This window comes from Drosophila yakuba, chromosome 3R (assembly GCF_016746365.2).
Source record: "Drosophila yakuba strain Tai18E2 chromosome 3R, Prin_Dyak_Tai18E2_2.1, whole genome shotgun sequence".
Lineage (NCBI taxonomy): Eukaryota > Metazoa > Arthropoda > Insecta > Diptera > Drosophilidae > Drosophila > Drosophila yakuba.
Window position 1 is genome coordinate 19,199,470 of NC_052530.2, and position 15,125 is coordinate 19,214,594.

The window sequence follows — 15,125 nt, forward strand, 5'->3', positions numbered from 1 at the left end:
TGTTTGCCATTAAAACACACGAGATATTTACGGTTTGCTTTTAAATATATATATATTTCCATAAATTATTGCCTAAATATTTGTTTATACAATTAGTCTATATGCTTAAAACCCAACGCATTCTAAACTCTTTCTTCTCCTTTGTTATCTACAACGGCATCTGATTTCACAACTATATATGTATGCTTCTTGAAACGGGGTTCTACAAAGGTACTTGTCCATCTAAGGTGAATTGTCGCTGGCCCAGAAAAAGCAACATACTCCAGTCTGCATGGGATCTAATCCTGTTGAGATGCACTCCCCAAGCACTCAAATATCAAAGACGATCTAAAACTGATTACTTTGTGTATTGAAAATGATTGTGCGACACTTTGCCCTATTATCGCTGTGTATATACGCTGTGTAAGTGCTACATCAGCTTTTGTAAATTAAGTTTTGCTAGTTGCACCGTTTCAGCCAAAAACCATGGGTCAGACTATTTATTGCTGTTGGTGATTATAAGGCAGTTTTCGTAGGAGCTTAATAGACGATTTTAAAAATGGGCTTTGGAAATGGTAATCATTATGTATAGGAAATCAACTGGAGTTCCCCCTGGATTCCTTTTGTTTTGTCATTAAGTACATTTCGAAATGATACCTAATCCTGAAACTCTGTGTGTAAATCGTTTCAGGCTTAATGGTCGCTTGATTTTGGTCGCTTGGCACTCTTTGCAATTTTTCATTTAGCTAATACTCACAAAAAGCAAATCACCCAAAATCGAGTGGGTCCGCGTATAAAAGCCGAAATGCATTCCGTTGTCTCGCAGTCTGGTTTCTATTTTTTTTGTTCTTATGTGGAACCTAATCTAAGCACCTCCTTATGACTTCCAGATCTGGGCGCCGTTTAGGCCTCCACTCCCTCCCATTTTTGCCACGAATCGTAAAAGGTATGTCTGCTGCTCCTCTCCTGTCCCTGGCCCAGTCCTCCTCCTCTGTAGAAAATTGCACGAGATGCACTTCATAGCGGAGATGGTGATGGTGTTGCCAGGTGATGGGGGCTTCCATCAGCAAGCCTGCGAATGAAGAGCAAAACCGAAAGAAACATGAGTCGAGGACCATGTGCTTGTCAACCATTTAAGCGACGCACTAGACCGTGTCCAGTGCCCGCCCAGAGCTCAACAGCTCCGTTGTCTCAATTAGCTCCATATGAGAGGTATTCGTGGGTGAGACAAGGGGATTAGGAGGCAGGGGAGGTCTTATCAACATGATCATACGTATATATGTGTGTCGATAAAAGGGGTAGATTCATTGAATTTTGGTAGAGTGGGGTGTGTTATTCGCCGTTCAATGGGAAGCTCAATCGCTGGGATGTGGGTTAAGCCCCTAGTAAATGGAACTCTGGGGAGAACTGAATGGAGAACTGAACATTTGCTATTTTTTGTTTCGTTGTAGAACATTCACAAGCAACTGAAGATGTAGATATATGAATAAAATGGATTGCGACCATTGATTCACGGCGTGATTCCCATGAAGCAGTTAGTTTGGACACCAATCGGCCAAGTTGGTTAAGTCAACTCACATGCAGCGAGTGTATTGAGTTGGTCTCGTAGCCGCCCTTGCTCTGCATCTGGGTTGAGATCGCGTTGAGGCGGTTGGCCGACAGCTCCACGTCCGCGGATCCGATGTGGCCCGTGTGGACGAAGTTGGTGGGATTGCCGATCATGGACCGGTCGATGCGCAGGCGTTGGTGTGGGCGGCGGGAGGGCGATCGCTGCTGCTGGAAGCAGCACGAGAACCACTGCAGCCAGATCTCGCCGGTGCTGGCCATCTTCCCCTTGCTCTTGGCTAGCTGGCAGGCGCTGGACGGCGATTCAGTATTCCGGTGTTGCGGACGATCAATCGTGAGGCAGCTGCTCCCAGCCAGGCTGGCTGTGACTCCTAAAATGATCAAAAGGCGGTTGAGCGATTAAGTAAATACTTTATGAAGTTAAGAATTGAATTTAAATGTTGTTATTCAATTAATAACCCTATCAATCGCTACACCTTTCAGGTTGATGGCCATCTTCTTGCATTTGCAGATGATAATCCAATTAGTCAAATTAGTAGATATAACTATAGTTATAGGCTTAAACCAACTTTTTATTAATACATAAATATAGCTAATGGGAAATAAGAATATGTGTATTCAGTTCCAACCCAAAAGAGCCAACTATGGACCCACAACCAACCATTTGCGTTGCTCCAGAAAACCAGTGACGTACAGAGATGTGCGATTCATTCTGCTGGCTGTGGAAGGTGTGGGAGGCCTATCTGCATCTGCATGCTGTTTGCCCGCTCTACTTGCTGTTCCACTTGCTACCAGCTTTTCACTTGGCTAGCAACTCGGATACAGACACAGAATCAGGTGCGGCGGCCACCTTGGTCAGGCATTGCAGACTCGCAAAACAGAAACAGAAACCAAAACAGAACAACAGAATTATAAGTATAAGGCCCGAGGCGTTGCCTGAGAAGACGCTGAGTTGTGAAAGAAAAATATAGCATAAGTGATACAAGAAATCAACAATTAATTGGCATTTTTGTGTAATTAAAAGAAAAATGATTAAAAGAAAAACACAAAAGGAACCACAAAGAAGACGGGACTTCGAAGCTATCACTCACGATCTTCGTGGTCTGCTGACTCAACTAGTTCGGGTTCTGGGGAAGATCTTGTTGGCCTTTTTTTTGACTGGTTTCTGTGCGGTTTCAATTGAAGAGCAATCCTTAAGTCATCTGTATAAATACCGAAAGCTATATGGCTCCATAACCATCAGTTGTTCTGGACGACACAAAATCCAAAACAAAATACGGACAACTGTTTTCAAAAATATACATATGCGCATTTGTCACTCAAATTTAAACGATGGCAATCAGATTTATTATTACATTTCACATTCAGGAAAGCGATTTGAAATTGGTTTATGTTTAAATTCTAGCAGGATATGTGTTGACCTGTATTGTTTCAATAACTAAACTAAATAGTTTAGAATTTACATATTTGTGTAAATAACAACTGAACTAATTCAGCACTATTGAAAGTACATAACTACATAATGCCCCTTCATCGCTTTCCTTCTAACGGAGTTCCAATTTAAGCTGCCATTAGATCACAAAGATGGTTAGTGGCTATGACAGGCAAACTTCTTGGGCTTTCTACGCGTGTTGCGCAGTCTTTCGTCTTCGGTCTTTCGTCTTTAGTCTTTCTTCTGGCCACTGGGCAATTAAAGCTGCTCAAGCGTCTTTAATGCCTTAATGCCGAGTGAAACCGAAATGAAAGTGCCAGGCGGCAGGGCAGCGATGTGGAGTTGGAATATGCCAATGGTCGTCTGACTTGGGGCAGTGGATGGAGCTGGAGATGGAGATGGAGCTCGGTCCGGCTTATTGTAGCCAACATATCTGCACTTTCCGAGAGCGAACGTTACTAACGTTATTATCTCAAATCGCGACGCGTGTCACACAACAAAAGTGGCGCACTGTAAGAAATCAGCCCGAACTTGAACTCTAAATCGAATTAAATTTATAGACAATTCCCCCAAAAAAAAAATACATAAAAGAATTTGGGTAAATGTAATCTAAGTGATTTGCTCTATCTAACAAAAAATTAAATATTTAAATGTTACCCTAACCCAAACAAATGTTTAATATTTCATCATTGTAAATGTACTTTTTGGTACTTGAAAAATAACTTAATGTTACTTATGTATAATCTTAACTGCAAGTAAATTTATTAGAAAATCTCAAATGATGCTTCTATTACTTTATATTCCATAATGTGTATTCCACTTCTTTTTTCCTCAGTGTGCGAACAACTTGCCACTAAGGCAACTACGCAGGAATAATTGACGGAATGACGAAATGAATGAGGGCCAAATGCGCTAAAGCGTTTCAATTTTCTGTGTCAAAAGCCTATTAAAGTGAGAGATAACCGAGATAGCTGCACCAAAAAAAAAAGGTTATACAATGGCCATGCATTTAGATTTAAATACTTTCTTTTTAGTCATCCTAAGGCAGCAAAAAAATAGCTTCATTTAAGCACTCGTTATTATTTGCACCTTATTAGAAAACAAACATTTTCCAAGACAGGTGTCAGGTATTTCCTGCAGTGTAATATACAAATGTAACAGTTCATATTCGAAAGGTACGCACGTTTTCCACCGCCTGTTGTTTTCTCATATAAACCGAACTCGAACTGGGGCTGGAAATCAAGTGTTTATTAAGCCCGTCTGCCGCTTTATGTTAATAGCACTCTTATGCGCAGACTAGCATATGGACACACTCACTATAGACAGTCATGTGCACGTTTAGAAATCGAAAGCTAGACAATCGTTAATTAACCATCGAGATCGAGTGATGTATTTATCCGGTGGCCAGAGATTTTCCAAGGGGCATTGATAAAAACCAATCACAACAAAAAATCTCCGACGGACTGGGTGTGCGTATTTGCCCATCTACTGCAAATTACTTTGCAATAATCATAAATAAATGGATTCCCGACGCGGGCACTCTGCTTTTTCGTATGCTCTCTACACAGTTATTTATAAGTATTTTTAAGCTTTTTTGGGCCTTTGCAGTGCTGACATCATCGTCGACGTTGCTGCGATCAGGCAGGGTTATTGAATCTTCACAAAAAGCGAAAAATGGGCAAACTCGAGTAAATACAATTACGTTTAAAGAACTTAATACCCCATTGAATCCAATGGAAGTCGATGGAGCTACGATTCGTTAAATGGGATATAGTTAAATACTATTTAATAAATTGATATAAATAATGAATAAGTCGCGGGAGTGGGAACCCAAATCAAAGTAATGTACCACCAATTGATTACATCACTTTTGAGCACAACAGGCGACAAAGAAAGGGGCAGGGTCGAAATGCACAACGTCGATGTCGATGACAACATGCTTTGCATATGAAAAGGGAGCCCGGGGTTCAAGAACCCAGTAAACGGTATAGAGTATAAACTTCGTTTTCAAAGAGCTCTTAATCGAATAGTTTAAAGCAGAAGCATTGTGCTGGGTAGCAGTTCCATTATTTCCCCCTCCGCTTTTCTTTATTTACAACTTGCGGCTTGTTTCACAATAATCACTAAAGAGCACTCGTTGCACTCCACAATCACTTCGGGTGACTCATCATCGTCTGCGGGTCCATCGAACAGATACTGTCCGCCGCATCGGCAGTCGTACGCGTAGCTCCACATTGTCGCCGGTCTTTTGTTTGCATCGTATTCCGAATCAGATGCTCGTGAGGGAGGTGGAGGTGGTGATGGAGGTGCCGGTGCCTCGTCGTCTTCTTCGATTTCCACTTGGATCCGCTGCATTTCATCCAGCACGACAGTGGCGTATATGTTGCTATGGGCTCGGAATTTCGACTGCAGCAGTTCGGCGTCGTAGTACTTGCGCCTAATGGGATCTTTCAGCGTGTTCCACGCCGCGTTTATTGCATTGAAATCGCTGTTCTGGAGCTCCGATCCCGGATTTGGGTCATCGAGTTGCCGCAATTTGTCGGGATGACATTGTAGTATCAATTGTTTGTAGCTGCCTTTGATCTCCTCGAAACTGGCCGTGGATGACACATTCAAGAGTTCATAGAAGTCGGGCATCTGGAAAGGGGAAATCCGTGAAGTTTTTCTATTGAAAACATAAATATCTTTGTACTTACTTTTAGTCTAAAGGTAGGATTCCCTCATATGATTTATAAGAATTTAAACCACTTAAACACCACTTAAACCATACACTTTATCAATATTTAACTAGTTTGTAATTTTATGTACCAATACATAAAAGATTTATGTTAAACTGGTAATGATGCAGTACTTGGTATGCAGCATTTAGTTAAGTTATTTTAAAGTTTATCTTGCAAATTGTTTTTGTGAGTCACATTAATCTCAATGTTTAGATTAGGTAACTGATAGTTGAAAACTTGATCATTTGCCATTGAGTTTACATCTCAAATGTAAGTTTAAAACGAATCTTTTCACAAATAAAGCCTGATTTTAGATGCCAAAATTATGGCAAATTTGTTTATTCTTGAAACGCCGTAAAAAATGTGCGATTAAAAAGCGTGGTGTTTACCAACACTAATATTCGAATGTCCAAAACAGCTGTTTGTTATTTACATGGAACGTGTCGCTCGATGGAATAAATAACAGTTCATTTAATCAATATGAAAACGGCACCCCCATCTCACGCACTCAGTCACACCCACACATACACACGCACGCAGCCTTTGTTGCTGGATTAACGGAAATGGGAAATGTCCCCAAGAAAGGAGTGTTTTTGATTGAGCGTGTATATTTTTTTTTTGTATATATAATATTTATGTTGCTAGGGTGCGATAAACATTCATATCCACACAAATAAGAGCTGGAAAATGCATTGCATGTGCGCCGGTCATAATTTACAGTCCGTCCATAGATGCCGTTCCCCAATCCTCATAAAAAAGAAAAGTCGGACATATTGTCAAAAGTCAGGCCCCAATTGCACTTGGAGAGCCAAAAACAAGGTCAATAAACTGGTTAGCAGCGGCAACCAAAAAAAAATACAGCCCGTATTAACACGAACAGCGAATGTGGCATCGCACACGCTGACCCAATTTCAAATTTAGCGAAAATGGAAAGAGGCAAGCAACTTGCCCCGAGACCGGAACTTCGAGCTAATTAATTAATGGCAGAACATCGAACATCGAACAGGGGACACCTAATTTAGAATGCACATATGATTTTCGTGGGTGCCGCCGCTGGCAATTCAAAACTTGCCTTATAAGGTGACGACTTTCCTGCTCCCAGATTACGTGTGGAAATATCTTGTTGCGCCGCCGATTTGTTTATTAATTGAGCACTGTTGTTTTTCGGGGGGAGCGGTAAGTGGTACAACCCACGCACTTTTCAGAACTTTTCAGTCGCTTGTTCTCAGCACTTTTTCGAACACCGAAGCACACGCCTTGCTCTCGCCCGCATATAGCAAGTGTCGTCATGTGAAGCTGTATTCAGCCAGCACTTAACTCGCGTTTATTCACTGCGACTTAGGGGTTGCAACTTGCAAGCAGCGCGTTAAACGTTTACAGCAGACAAAAGTGTTTAAACTTTAAAAGTTTCTAGCGATGGAACAAAACACCGATGCAGCGAATATCGATTTTTTTTTTGTTATATCGATGCTAAGCGATGCGACGAGTCTCCGAAGAACAGCACAACAAAAGTGTAATTATTAGTAAGGACATATTGCGTATTTTAGAGAAATATGGTTATCGTTCAACGACAACAAGGTTTGTGTCTCGGCTAGCTAAAAATGTGGCAGCGCAAAAGGTCACTGTGAACTAGTTCCGATATCCAAAGCAACCCTGCGAAGCGATGGTCGAACTGTCAACGCAACTTCCGCCTTCTTTCCGTGCGGTTCGTAAAAATGACTGGTTTGACGAACAGGGTAAGTGCCGAAAAAATGCAAATAAAACGGTGCGAGGCCTAAGCAAATGTGTGGAAAGTATTGCGCGCAATAGTGCCCAACAGTGCGAGTGCTAAAATAAGCAAACTAGAGGCGTAAAAGTGCTGTTTTGAGTGTGCGAAAGGGCGTCGCGTCGTACACGTGCCAAAATACACGGCATCTGTGCAAGCCCGAAGTGAGCTCTTAGCCCAAGGCAAAAAAACAGTGTAATGATTTGGTTGTTAATGAAAAACAACGTGTCTCAACGAGTCTATGTTTCCACACACATTTGTTTATGCGTTTGCGGGCAAACCTAACCTCCCCCACCGAATCCGAATTGTTTTTCTTATTTAACTTAAATTTCCCTTTTAACTTCAGACCGTTGTTATTGATGGTCGCGGCCATTTGCTCGGCCGCCTGGCCTCCGTGGTGGCCAAGTACCTGTTGCAGGGCGGCAAGGTGGCCGTTGTCCGCTGCGAGGAGCTGAACCTTTCCGGACACTTCTACAGGAACAAGATCAAGTTCCTGGCCTACCTGCGCAAGCGGTGCAACGTGAACCCGGCCCGTGGTCCATTCCACTTCCGTGCCCCGTCTCGCATCTTCTACAAGGCTGTCCGAGGTATGTACTCTCACCCTTCGCCACCCGGAGGAGATAGTTGAGTTCAGAGCAGTTCCATGATGTTTTTAAACTTATTACCTACATTATTTGAACGAGAAACCGTGTAAACGAAACATAACTGAGAGATACTGCTACAGTTGCTGCTGCTCCAACCTCGAATACCCAACCCGATAATTCACCTATTAATCATTATTTTCTTTACTCTTTTAGGTAAGCAATTAAAACTGATTGGAAGCTGCTCCTCCACTCGACATGATGAATATTACATTCTTACCTACATTATTTGAACGAGAAACCGTGTAACCAACTCTCAACTGATGCTTTCACCTAGCTAAACCTCCCGCCACAATTGTAAATCCCGACTCACATGCTATTTTCTCCATTTCAGGAATGATCCCACACAAGACCAAGCGTGGCCAAGCCGCCCTCGCCCGTCTGCGTGTGTTCGACGGCATCCCATCGCCCTACGACAAGCGTCGCCGCGTCGTCGTGCCCATCGCTATGCGTGTGTTGACCCTGCGTTCCGACCGCAAGTACTGCCAGGTCGGTCGCCTGTCGCACGAGGTCGGCTGGCACTACCAGGATGTGATCAAGAGCCTGGAGCGCAAGCGCAAGGCCAAGCTCCGTGTCACCCTCAAGCACAACCGCGAGCTGAAGAAGCTGACGGTCAAGGCGCGCGAGAACATCGCGAAGGCCGCCGAGCCCTTCAACAAAATCATCAAATCCTACGGCTACGAGGTTTAAGGGAAACAACAAGGGCAGAATTACATACGTTCAGATGCGTAGAAGTTTTTTAAAAGAGAATAAAACAACATCTAGTTTAAAAAACAAACTCGTCCTTAAGGGTCTCATATTTGTTTACAAACAAACATCGTCTTAATGAAATATAAAAGATTAGCGGAAGTTTACCGATCTTTTCATACAATTTGCATATTTGTATGTTTATGCAGCGTGTATGAAATTTATCTTTATTTAAGGTCAACGCTACAAATAATTGTAAGAGCTAAAATAGCTTTTTCAGTATCAGCGATTTTGAACACTGATATCTATGTTTTAGCTTTGTTTCCCAATTATTCAATAGATTTAATATGTCATCATTGTTTGGTTCCTTCATATTTTCAAATGATTTGAAAAATTCCGCTTCTGATTCCGCGGTTTCCTTGCTGATACTGTTTTTAGCTTTAATTTCACCGTCCATTATTTGCTTATGGATAATTTGTATTCCTTCGAATATTTTGATGAGCATTTTAAGTGTGTTTTCCTTAACGACATTATCCTTAACATACTCCTTGTAGGCAGTCGCGTTTTGAAATATTGCGTTCGCTTGCACTGGGTCCATTTCCAAGTAATCGTGATCAGATGAGGTGCTTGACCGGTCCATTTCCTCTCGAAACTCGTTGGCGAAATGTTTCTCCGCGTTGGACAGGAACTCCATGTTAGCGGACCAGATGACTGTGAAGAGCAACGTTCTAAATGTCTGAAATGAACCCAGAAATTTGCACAAAATCATCTTGTCCGCATCGGGCAAAGTGACTATCGGAGGCAGCGGAGTGGTGGTTATCCAAAACTCATTGTTCCAGTCTATTGTGTCGACTGGTGTAGAGGTCTCTACGGTCCAATTGGAATTCTCTGGCTTTGCTGTATTCAAAGTGGGAGCTTCTGAATTCGTTGGAGTGCCACACGTGTAGCTCTGAAATAATGTTCCAGGATCATACACACGTTGAACAACTATCTTTTGAGGACTTACCAAGAAAGCTAAAGCTGCAATGATATACGAATGCATTTTGCGACGTATAGAAAGTATTACTGTGCAGCTTCTAGTTCTGGACTTTGTTTTTATAGGAAAATATGCAGTGGATAATGACTTCATATCAGTAACCAGCCACATCCATAGTTCTAAAATAGGAGAAAGGAAAAGTTTTGTTCATGGAAAAATCCATGCCATCTCAGAGCTTAACCTATTAAGCTATTTATGTATGTATAAAACACGACGCACTCAAAGGAATGGAAAACTTATTGCTATCTTAATAAACAATTGCTGGCTTATGTTATGTTATTTACGAGGATAAGAATTTCACTGAGTTTACTGGGATAACAGTTTTATGTTTGTGATAAGGATTCAGGTTTTGTTGTTTCTAAAATTGGGGTTTTAAAAAATTAAACATATTTCAATCTCTATACAGACATGTTTTTTTATAAAAAGCCAATTTTAATTCTTAGCAAAACTAAATAAGCAATTATTTTAAATAATTTTCAGGTACTTTCACAGCTCACTCCAGAAACGGAGTTTATTCAAATGGATTTAATATCGTAGTATTTGTTATGTATAATAAAATCATATAGTTTTATTAAACCTTCTAAAAAGAAACGACTATACTAGATTCGTTTAAAAGTAAAAGCATGGTTATTGATACACTGCTACTTTCGGAGACTGAGGTGAAGGAACTCAGTTTTGTTTTGAGTTTTTAGAATCAGAGCAAGCCAAAGATCAATATTAAAGAATTTACCCGAGTCGTGACAGTACTTTGATTTCTTCAGTAGGGTTGTGCAAGTATGATTTAAAGAAATACAGTAAAAATACTATTTTAAAGCATTCAAATTACAATGACCAACGCCAAGAAAACCGATGAAATGAATCGCGGCAGGAGGAGTCGATTGGAGGACAGTTACCGCCAGAACGCGAGGATTATGCGCAGACTGACTTCCCGACAGGCGACTGCCATGGATCTCAACCTGTGCGCCAAGTGGATGAACGTGTTTAGACGAGCCACCAAGGAGGAACGCAGGGCGAAGGACTACCTCGTGGAGCTGATTCTTCGCCAGCTGCGGGAAACGGGCCACCTGTCACTACCCTTCACCAACCTGGCAAACTGCAGTCTGGACCTTCGCCTGCTCCTGGACGAGGAGGGACGTCAACGGCTGCGACGCATCAGTCCGCGTCAGGTGTTGGCCCCGATGCCGTCGAGCAGCAGCATGAACAGGAGGCGGCTTAAGTCGTCTTCGTTTGAGTGGAGACGGAGGATGCGACATCTGGACCAGCTGGAAGACCGGTACTGGCGTGAGGAACAGGAAGTGTGGAGCTTGCAGCAGCCATCCGCGAAGTGTCTTAAGCCGAAACCGCTGGCCACAGTGTCGAGGCAACGGAAACGCGTCAAGACGATCGGTGTCCAGGCGGATGTCCCACTGCTCACGCCACGGGCTGAACGTGATCTTTGCGAGCGCGAGCGAAAACAGCGCGAAATTCTGAAGCGCCGGGAACGGGATCTCGCGCAGCGGCAGCTCAGGGAGCAGGAGCGAGAACGTCAGAGGACTCTGCTGGCCAAAGAGCAGATGCTGGAAAAGCAGCGCCTGGAAAAGGCGCGTCAACTACGCGACCGACGATTGCGGGAGCAGCAGATAAAAGTCAAGGAGCGGCGCGACCACGAGCGCCATTTGTTGTTGAAAAAGCGAAATGAGCAGCGTCTGCAAGAGGAGCGTTCGTGGGCCAAGCGACGCCCCAGTTCACCTTCATCTCAGTTTGTGGAAATTCAGCAGGGAGCAAGTCTAGAGCCGAAACCAGACGATCGACATGAAACTAGCCACTTGTTCCAAAACACCAAGTCCGTGCCGGTCGATAGCGACACTACCCAAAGTGCGAGACGGATGCAGCAGTTGCACCTTCGGGAAGAAAACATCAGGCGGAAGGTGCTGGCCTATGAGCAGCTCAAGAAGTATCATCGGGAGAGGGCGCAAGTTGAACGGTTGCGGTTGGACGGGAATGCGGAGCAGAACAAAGAATCCAGGAATCTACAGATGCATGTGACAGAAAGAAAAAACCTTAAACAAAAAAATGTGGAGAAAGAAAGGAAAGAATTTCAAGAAAATAGTAAAATTATTGGCTTTAGCCAGCGACAGGAGAGAGAAGACTTTGAACGAAGAAATGCCCCAATAATAGCAGAAAGCGATCATAAGGAGGAGTTATGTAGGAAGAGGCAGTTGGAGACCAGTGAACGCAAGGGAAATGATCAAATTGATCGACAGGACGATAAGAATAGGGAGGAAATTGAGAGAAAGCGGGAACAGGAGGCTAAAATCATTAAAGAACGGCAGGAAAGAGAAGAGTTTGAAAGAAAAGTTTTGCAAAAACTAGAAAACGAACGAAGAGAACGGAAAGAGTTTGAAAGAAATAGGCAAGAGGAGCTCAGGATTCTGAAGGAACGTCAGGAAAAAGAAGAGTTTGAACGAAAAGAATTGGAAAAAAAATTAAAAGCCGACCTAAAACAAAAGGAAGAATTGGAAAGACAGCGAGAAGATAAACTTGAAAAACTCCCAGATAAAGAATTTGAGAGAAAATTTTTTGAAAAACTAGAAGCCGATCGAAAAATACGGGAGGAATTCGAAAGACAAAGGCGGGAAGAACTCAAAAATCTTAGCGAACGCCAGGAAAAAGAAGAGTTTGAAAGAAAAGAATTAGAGAAAAAGCTGGAAGCTGAGCAAAAACAGAAGGAAGAAATACAAAAATTGCGGGAAGAGGATTTAAAGTGTCTCAAATCACTCCAAAGCAGAGAAGTATTTGAAAGGCAAGTTTTGGAAAAACTAGAAGCCGAACGAAAAGAAAGAGAAGCATTCGAAAGAAAGACCTGCGAGGAACGTGAGCGAGAGGAGAAAACAATTGAAGACCTTAAAAAGAAATTCCAGGATTTACAAGAGCGAGATGCAGAGTGGAATGAGCAACAACTCAAACGGGCACTCGATACAAAAGAGCAAGAAGATTGCGAAAGAATCGCCAAGGAAGAAGAAAGACTTGAAGAAAGGCTGTTGGAAAAGCTTAAACGCAGCAAAGTAGAAAGAGAAGCACGGGAGAGAAAGAAATGCGAAGATGATTTGGAAAGAGAAAAGCTCCTTAGAAAGTGGCTTCAAAAGCAAGCGCAAAAGGAAGACAAGGAAAGAGAAGAACGCGAGAAACGTGAAAGGAAAATTAAGGAGAGCATAACTAAAGATGGAAATAGGCGCAGGGAAAGAGAAGGGGCTGAGGGAAATAACCGAGAGGCACTGGATCGATTACCAAGTGAAAGACAGGAAAAGAAAAAGGTGGAAAAAGAAAGCCAGAAAAGTTTCGTTTGGAAAGCAAGAAACGGAGGAAAACAAGACGAAGAGGAGCTCGATCGACGTTACCCAGTAAGCCCGAATCAGGAGGAGATAGAGAGGGATATAAGAATCCAGGAGATATCACAGAGTGGGGAAACAGAGCTCATGATGAAATGTGAGGCAAGAAAGGTGGCGAAGCGGCTGCAGGGGCACCTAATAAGTCGACTAGGGGATCACAGGGCAGGAGTAGGACATATGGGTGACGAAAAGAACTTAAAGAAAGTTACAAGCGAAAGAAAATCAAAAATCTGGACGGAGAATGGGTCTGTGGAGAATGCCCCAGGAGACATGTTGAAACCAGGACTAACTGGCAAAGATGTGACGAACGTTAATCGAAATTCTCAGCAACTAGAAGGCGATCGTTATGAGAATGCCAAAGTCCGGTTAAAAAAGCTCGAAGAAAGGAACAGCAGGATAATTCAGCAAGTGCAGGAAAAGTTTCAGGTGCTTGAAAAGCTGCGGCTGGAAGCAGGAGAACTGGAAGCTCAATATCCTTTCAGCAAACGTTACAAGCTACAATCTTCAAAGACAGGCTCTTCAAAGACGCGTAGCGCTCGATGTGCTCAAGAGGAGTCCGGAGCAGAGCATTTTCCCAGTCAGGGTCGGAATGGCGTCATCCGCTCTAGCAGCGATAGCGATGCGATTCCGGAACCCTGTTTCACCCTCGTGGGCACGTACTGTCCACTCAAGAAGACCTACACGGTGGAGCGCCAAAGTGCTCCACCCATCCCATATCAAGACTCAGCGCAGCGGGAAGCCTTCGGTTCCTATGTACGCAACCAGGTGGTCGATTGGCCACCACCAAGTTCCTACTCTACTGACGCGACAGCACCGAGCGAGGAACGAGCACCAAGTGAAGACAAGTCAAGTGGCATTGGTTTGACTTACTGCACACGAACTGGAAAGAAGCGTTTTCCGCAGATCAAACAATCTGAGGTTAATCAGGATTCTTGCGGACTGAAGGAGGATCCGTTGCAGCAGAGACGGGTTTTTGGACAGCTACTATCGCAGGCTCGGGCATTCGATTGCAGTCCGGAAATATTGGGCGCGGAGAACTTTCTTCTAGAGAAAAAACTGGCTGAAGCTAAAAACAAATATTTGCAGGAGTCAGTTCTGCGAGTTTCAAGGTATGTGATAAGATTATTCCAGAATGACGGATTTATCGAGAGTTTCGAGGAAGAGAATGCATCTCTGGAAAAAGAAGAACTGGAGCAAATCTATCTGCAAGAGATTGATAGCAAATTGCTGTTCCCCAAGCCAATCTTTAGGACTCTTATGTCGACTCTGTTAACATCCAACGAGTCAATTTCGCCCAATGTCTCGGAGAAAATTTTAAATTTTGAAGTCGAGCTGAAGTCTCACCTCAAAAAGTTGTTCATCCGCGATTTTGCACGACGAGGTGTTGGAGCTCTGAGGCGCAAAGCCAAGCACTTGATGAATCAACAGAGCCAACTACAAAGCCGCCGCCTGGCCGAGATATGTCGCAATTCCGAGGAGCAGACTTCTGAGTTGTGGAGGCGGCTGTCCAGGAGCAGTGACTCCTTACGCGGGATCAGGAATCTCTTTCGCGATTGTTGCGACCTGCGTGACCCAATCTCATGCGTCGCACTCCAAAGCATCGAGCGCCTCTACAAGGAATGGAAGGATCAGCGGTTTGGTGTGGATTACAAACAATGTTGATTTCATTTTCTTTTTAGAATAGTTTCAGTTTTGTTTATGGTTTAATTTCGATCTTGCCTGTGTTATAAGTGGATTTTATTTGTGTGGGGCGGTGGTTTAGTTGGGGGAAAAGAACTTCGGACTCCAGGACTCAGAAAAGACGCTAAATAATTTAAAATAAGAGTTCGGGTATAACGGGTATAATGATCTTCCACTGGCACCTTTTGAAAATTCCAACCGCTGGAGAGCTTTTTGAAAAGCTTTTCCGGCACAGCTGATGTGGAAAGCAC

At 43.2% G+C, this 15,125-nt stretch overlaps 5 protein-coding genes across 6 annotated transcripts; 2 read left to right on the top strand and 3 right to left on the bottom strand.

Annotated features, from left to right (window-relative positions):
- Nucleotides 1-331: 331 nt before the first annotated feature.
- Nucleotides 332-6,902, bottom strand: LOC6537496 (CDC42 small effector protein homolog). Its single transcript, XM_002098008.3, has 3 exons — nt 6,770-6,902; nt 1,558-1,916; nt 332-1,051 (listed from the first exon to the last, which is right to left on the bottom strand). Exons 2-3 carry the CDS (start codon nt 1,804-1,806, stop codon nt 1,043-1,045), a joined length of 258 nt encoding a protein of 85 aa, XP_002098044.2. The 5' UTR covers nt 1,807-1,916; nt 6,770-6,902; the 3' UTR covers nt 332-1,042.
- LOC6537497 (DPH4 homolog) lies at nt 2,865-6,897 on the bottom strand. Of its 2 annotated transcripts, none has more exons than XM_015192891.3 (2): nt 6,770-6,897; nt 2,865-5,614 (listed from the first exon to the last, which is right to left on the bottom strand). In XM_015192891.3, exon 2 carries the CDS (start codon nt 5,612-5,614, stop codon nt 5,066-5,068), a length of 549 nt encoding a protein of 182 aa, XP_015048377.1. In that variant the 5' UTR covers nt 6,770-6,897; the 3' UTR covers nt 2,865-5,065. The 2 variants fall into 2 exon arrangements, with proteins under 2 accessions (XP_015048377.1, XP_002098045.1); XM_002098009.4 differs by lacking the exon at nt 6,770-6,897 and adding an exon at nt 5,674-6,718.
- A 428-nt stretch (nt 6,903-7,330) lies between the features above and the next one.
- On the top strand, nt 7,331-8,877 carry LOC6537498 (60S ribosomal protein L13a). The gene is made up of 3 exons (XM_002098010.4): nt 7,331-7,433; nt 7,809-8,049; nt 8,438-8,877. Exons 1-3 carry the CDS (start codon nt 7,413-7,415, stop codon nt 8,791-8,793), a joined length of 618 nt encoding a protein of 205 aa, XP_002098046.1. The 5' UTR covers nt 7,331-7,412; the 3' UTR covers nt 8,794-8,877.
- A 140-nt stretch (nt 8,878-9,017) lies between these two features.
- On the bottom strand, nt 9,018-10,149 carry LOC120321978. The gene is made up of 3 exons (XM_039376391.2): nt 9,797-10,149; nt 9,336-9,739; nt 9,018-9,033 (listed from the first exon to the last, which is right to left on the bottom strand). Exons 1-3 carry the CDS (start codon nt 9,935-9,937, stop codon nt 9,018-9,020), a joined length of 561 nt encoding a protein of 186 aa, XP_039232325.1. The 5' UTR covers nt 9,938-10,149.
- Nucleotides 10,150-10,421: 272 nt separating this feature from the next.
- LOC6537502 (trichohyalin) lies at nt 10,422-14,924 on the top strand. Its single transcript, XM_002098012.4, has one exon. The coding sequence runs from the start codon at nt 10,654-10,656 to the stop codon at nt 14,854-14,856; it is 4,203 nt and encodes a 1,400-aa protein (XP_002098048.1). The 5' UTR covers nt 10,422-10,653; the 3' UTR covers nt 14,857-14,924.
- The last annotated feature ends 201 nt before the right edge of the window (nt 14,925-15,125 follow it).

Coding starts and splice junctions, on each gene's coding strand:
- LOC120321978 (XM_039376391.2), bottom strand. CDS start 9,937: ATGTGGCTGGTTACTGATATGAAGTCATTATCCACTGCATATTTTCCT. Junction 9,740..9,796: donor TTGCAGCTTTAGCTTTCTTG/GTAAGTCCTCAA, acceptor ACATTATTTCAG/AGCTACACGTGTGGCACTCC.
- LOC6537498 (XM_002098010.4), top strand. CDS start 7,413: ATGACTGGTTTGACGAACAGG. Junction 7,434..7,808: donor TGACTGGTTTGACGAACAGG/GTAAGTGCCGAA, acceptor TTTTAACTTCAG/ACCGTTGTTATTGATGGTCG. Junction 8,050..8,437: donor CTTCTACAAGGCTGTCCGAG/GTATGTACTCTC, acceptor TCTCCATTTCAG/GAATGATCCCACACAAGACC.
- LOC6537502 (XM_002098012.4), top strand. CDS start 10,654: ATGACCAACGCCAAGAAAACCGATGAAATGAATCGCGGCAGGAGGAGT.
- LOC6537496 (XM_002098008.3), bottom strand. CDS start 1,806: ATGGCCAGCACCGGCGAGATCTGGCTGCAGTGGTTCTCGTGCTGCTTC.
- LOC6537497 (XM_015192891.3), bottom strand. CDS start 5,614: ATGCCCGACTTCTATGAACTCTTGAATGTGTCATCCACGGCCAGTTTC.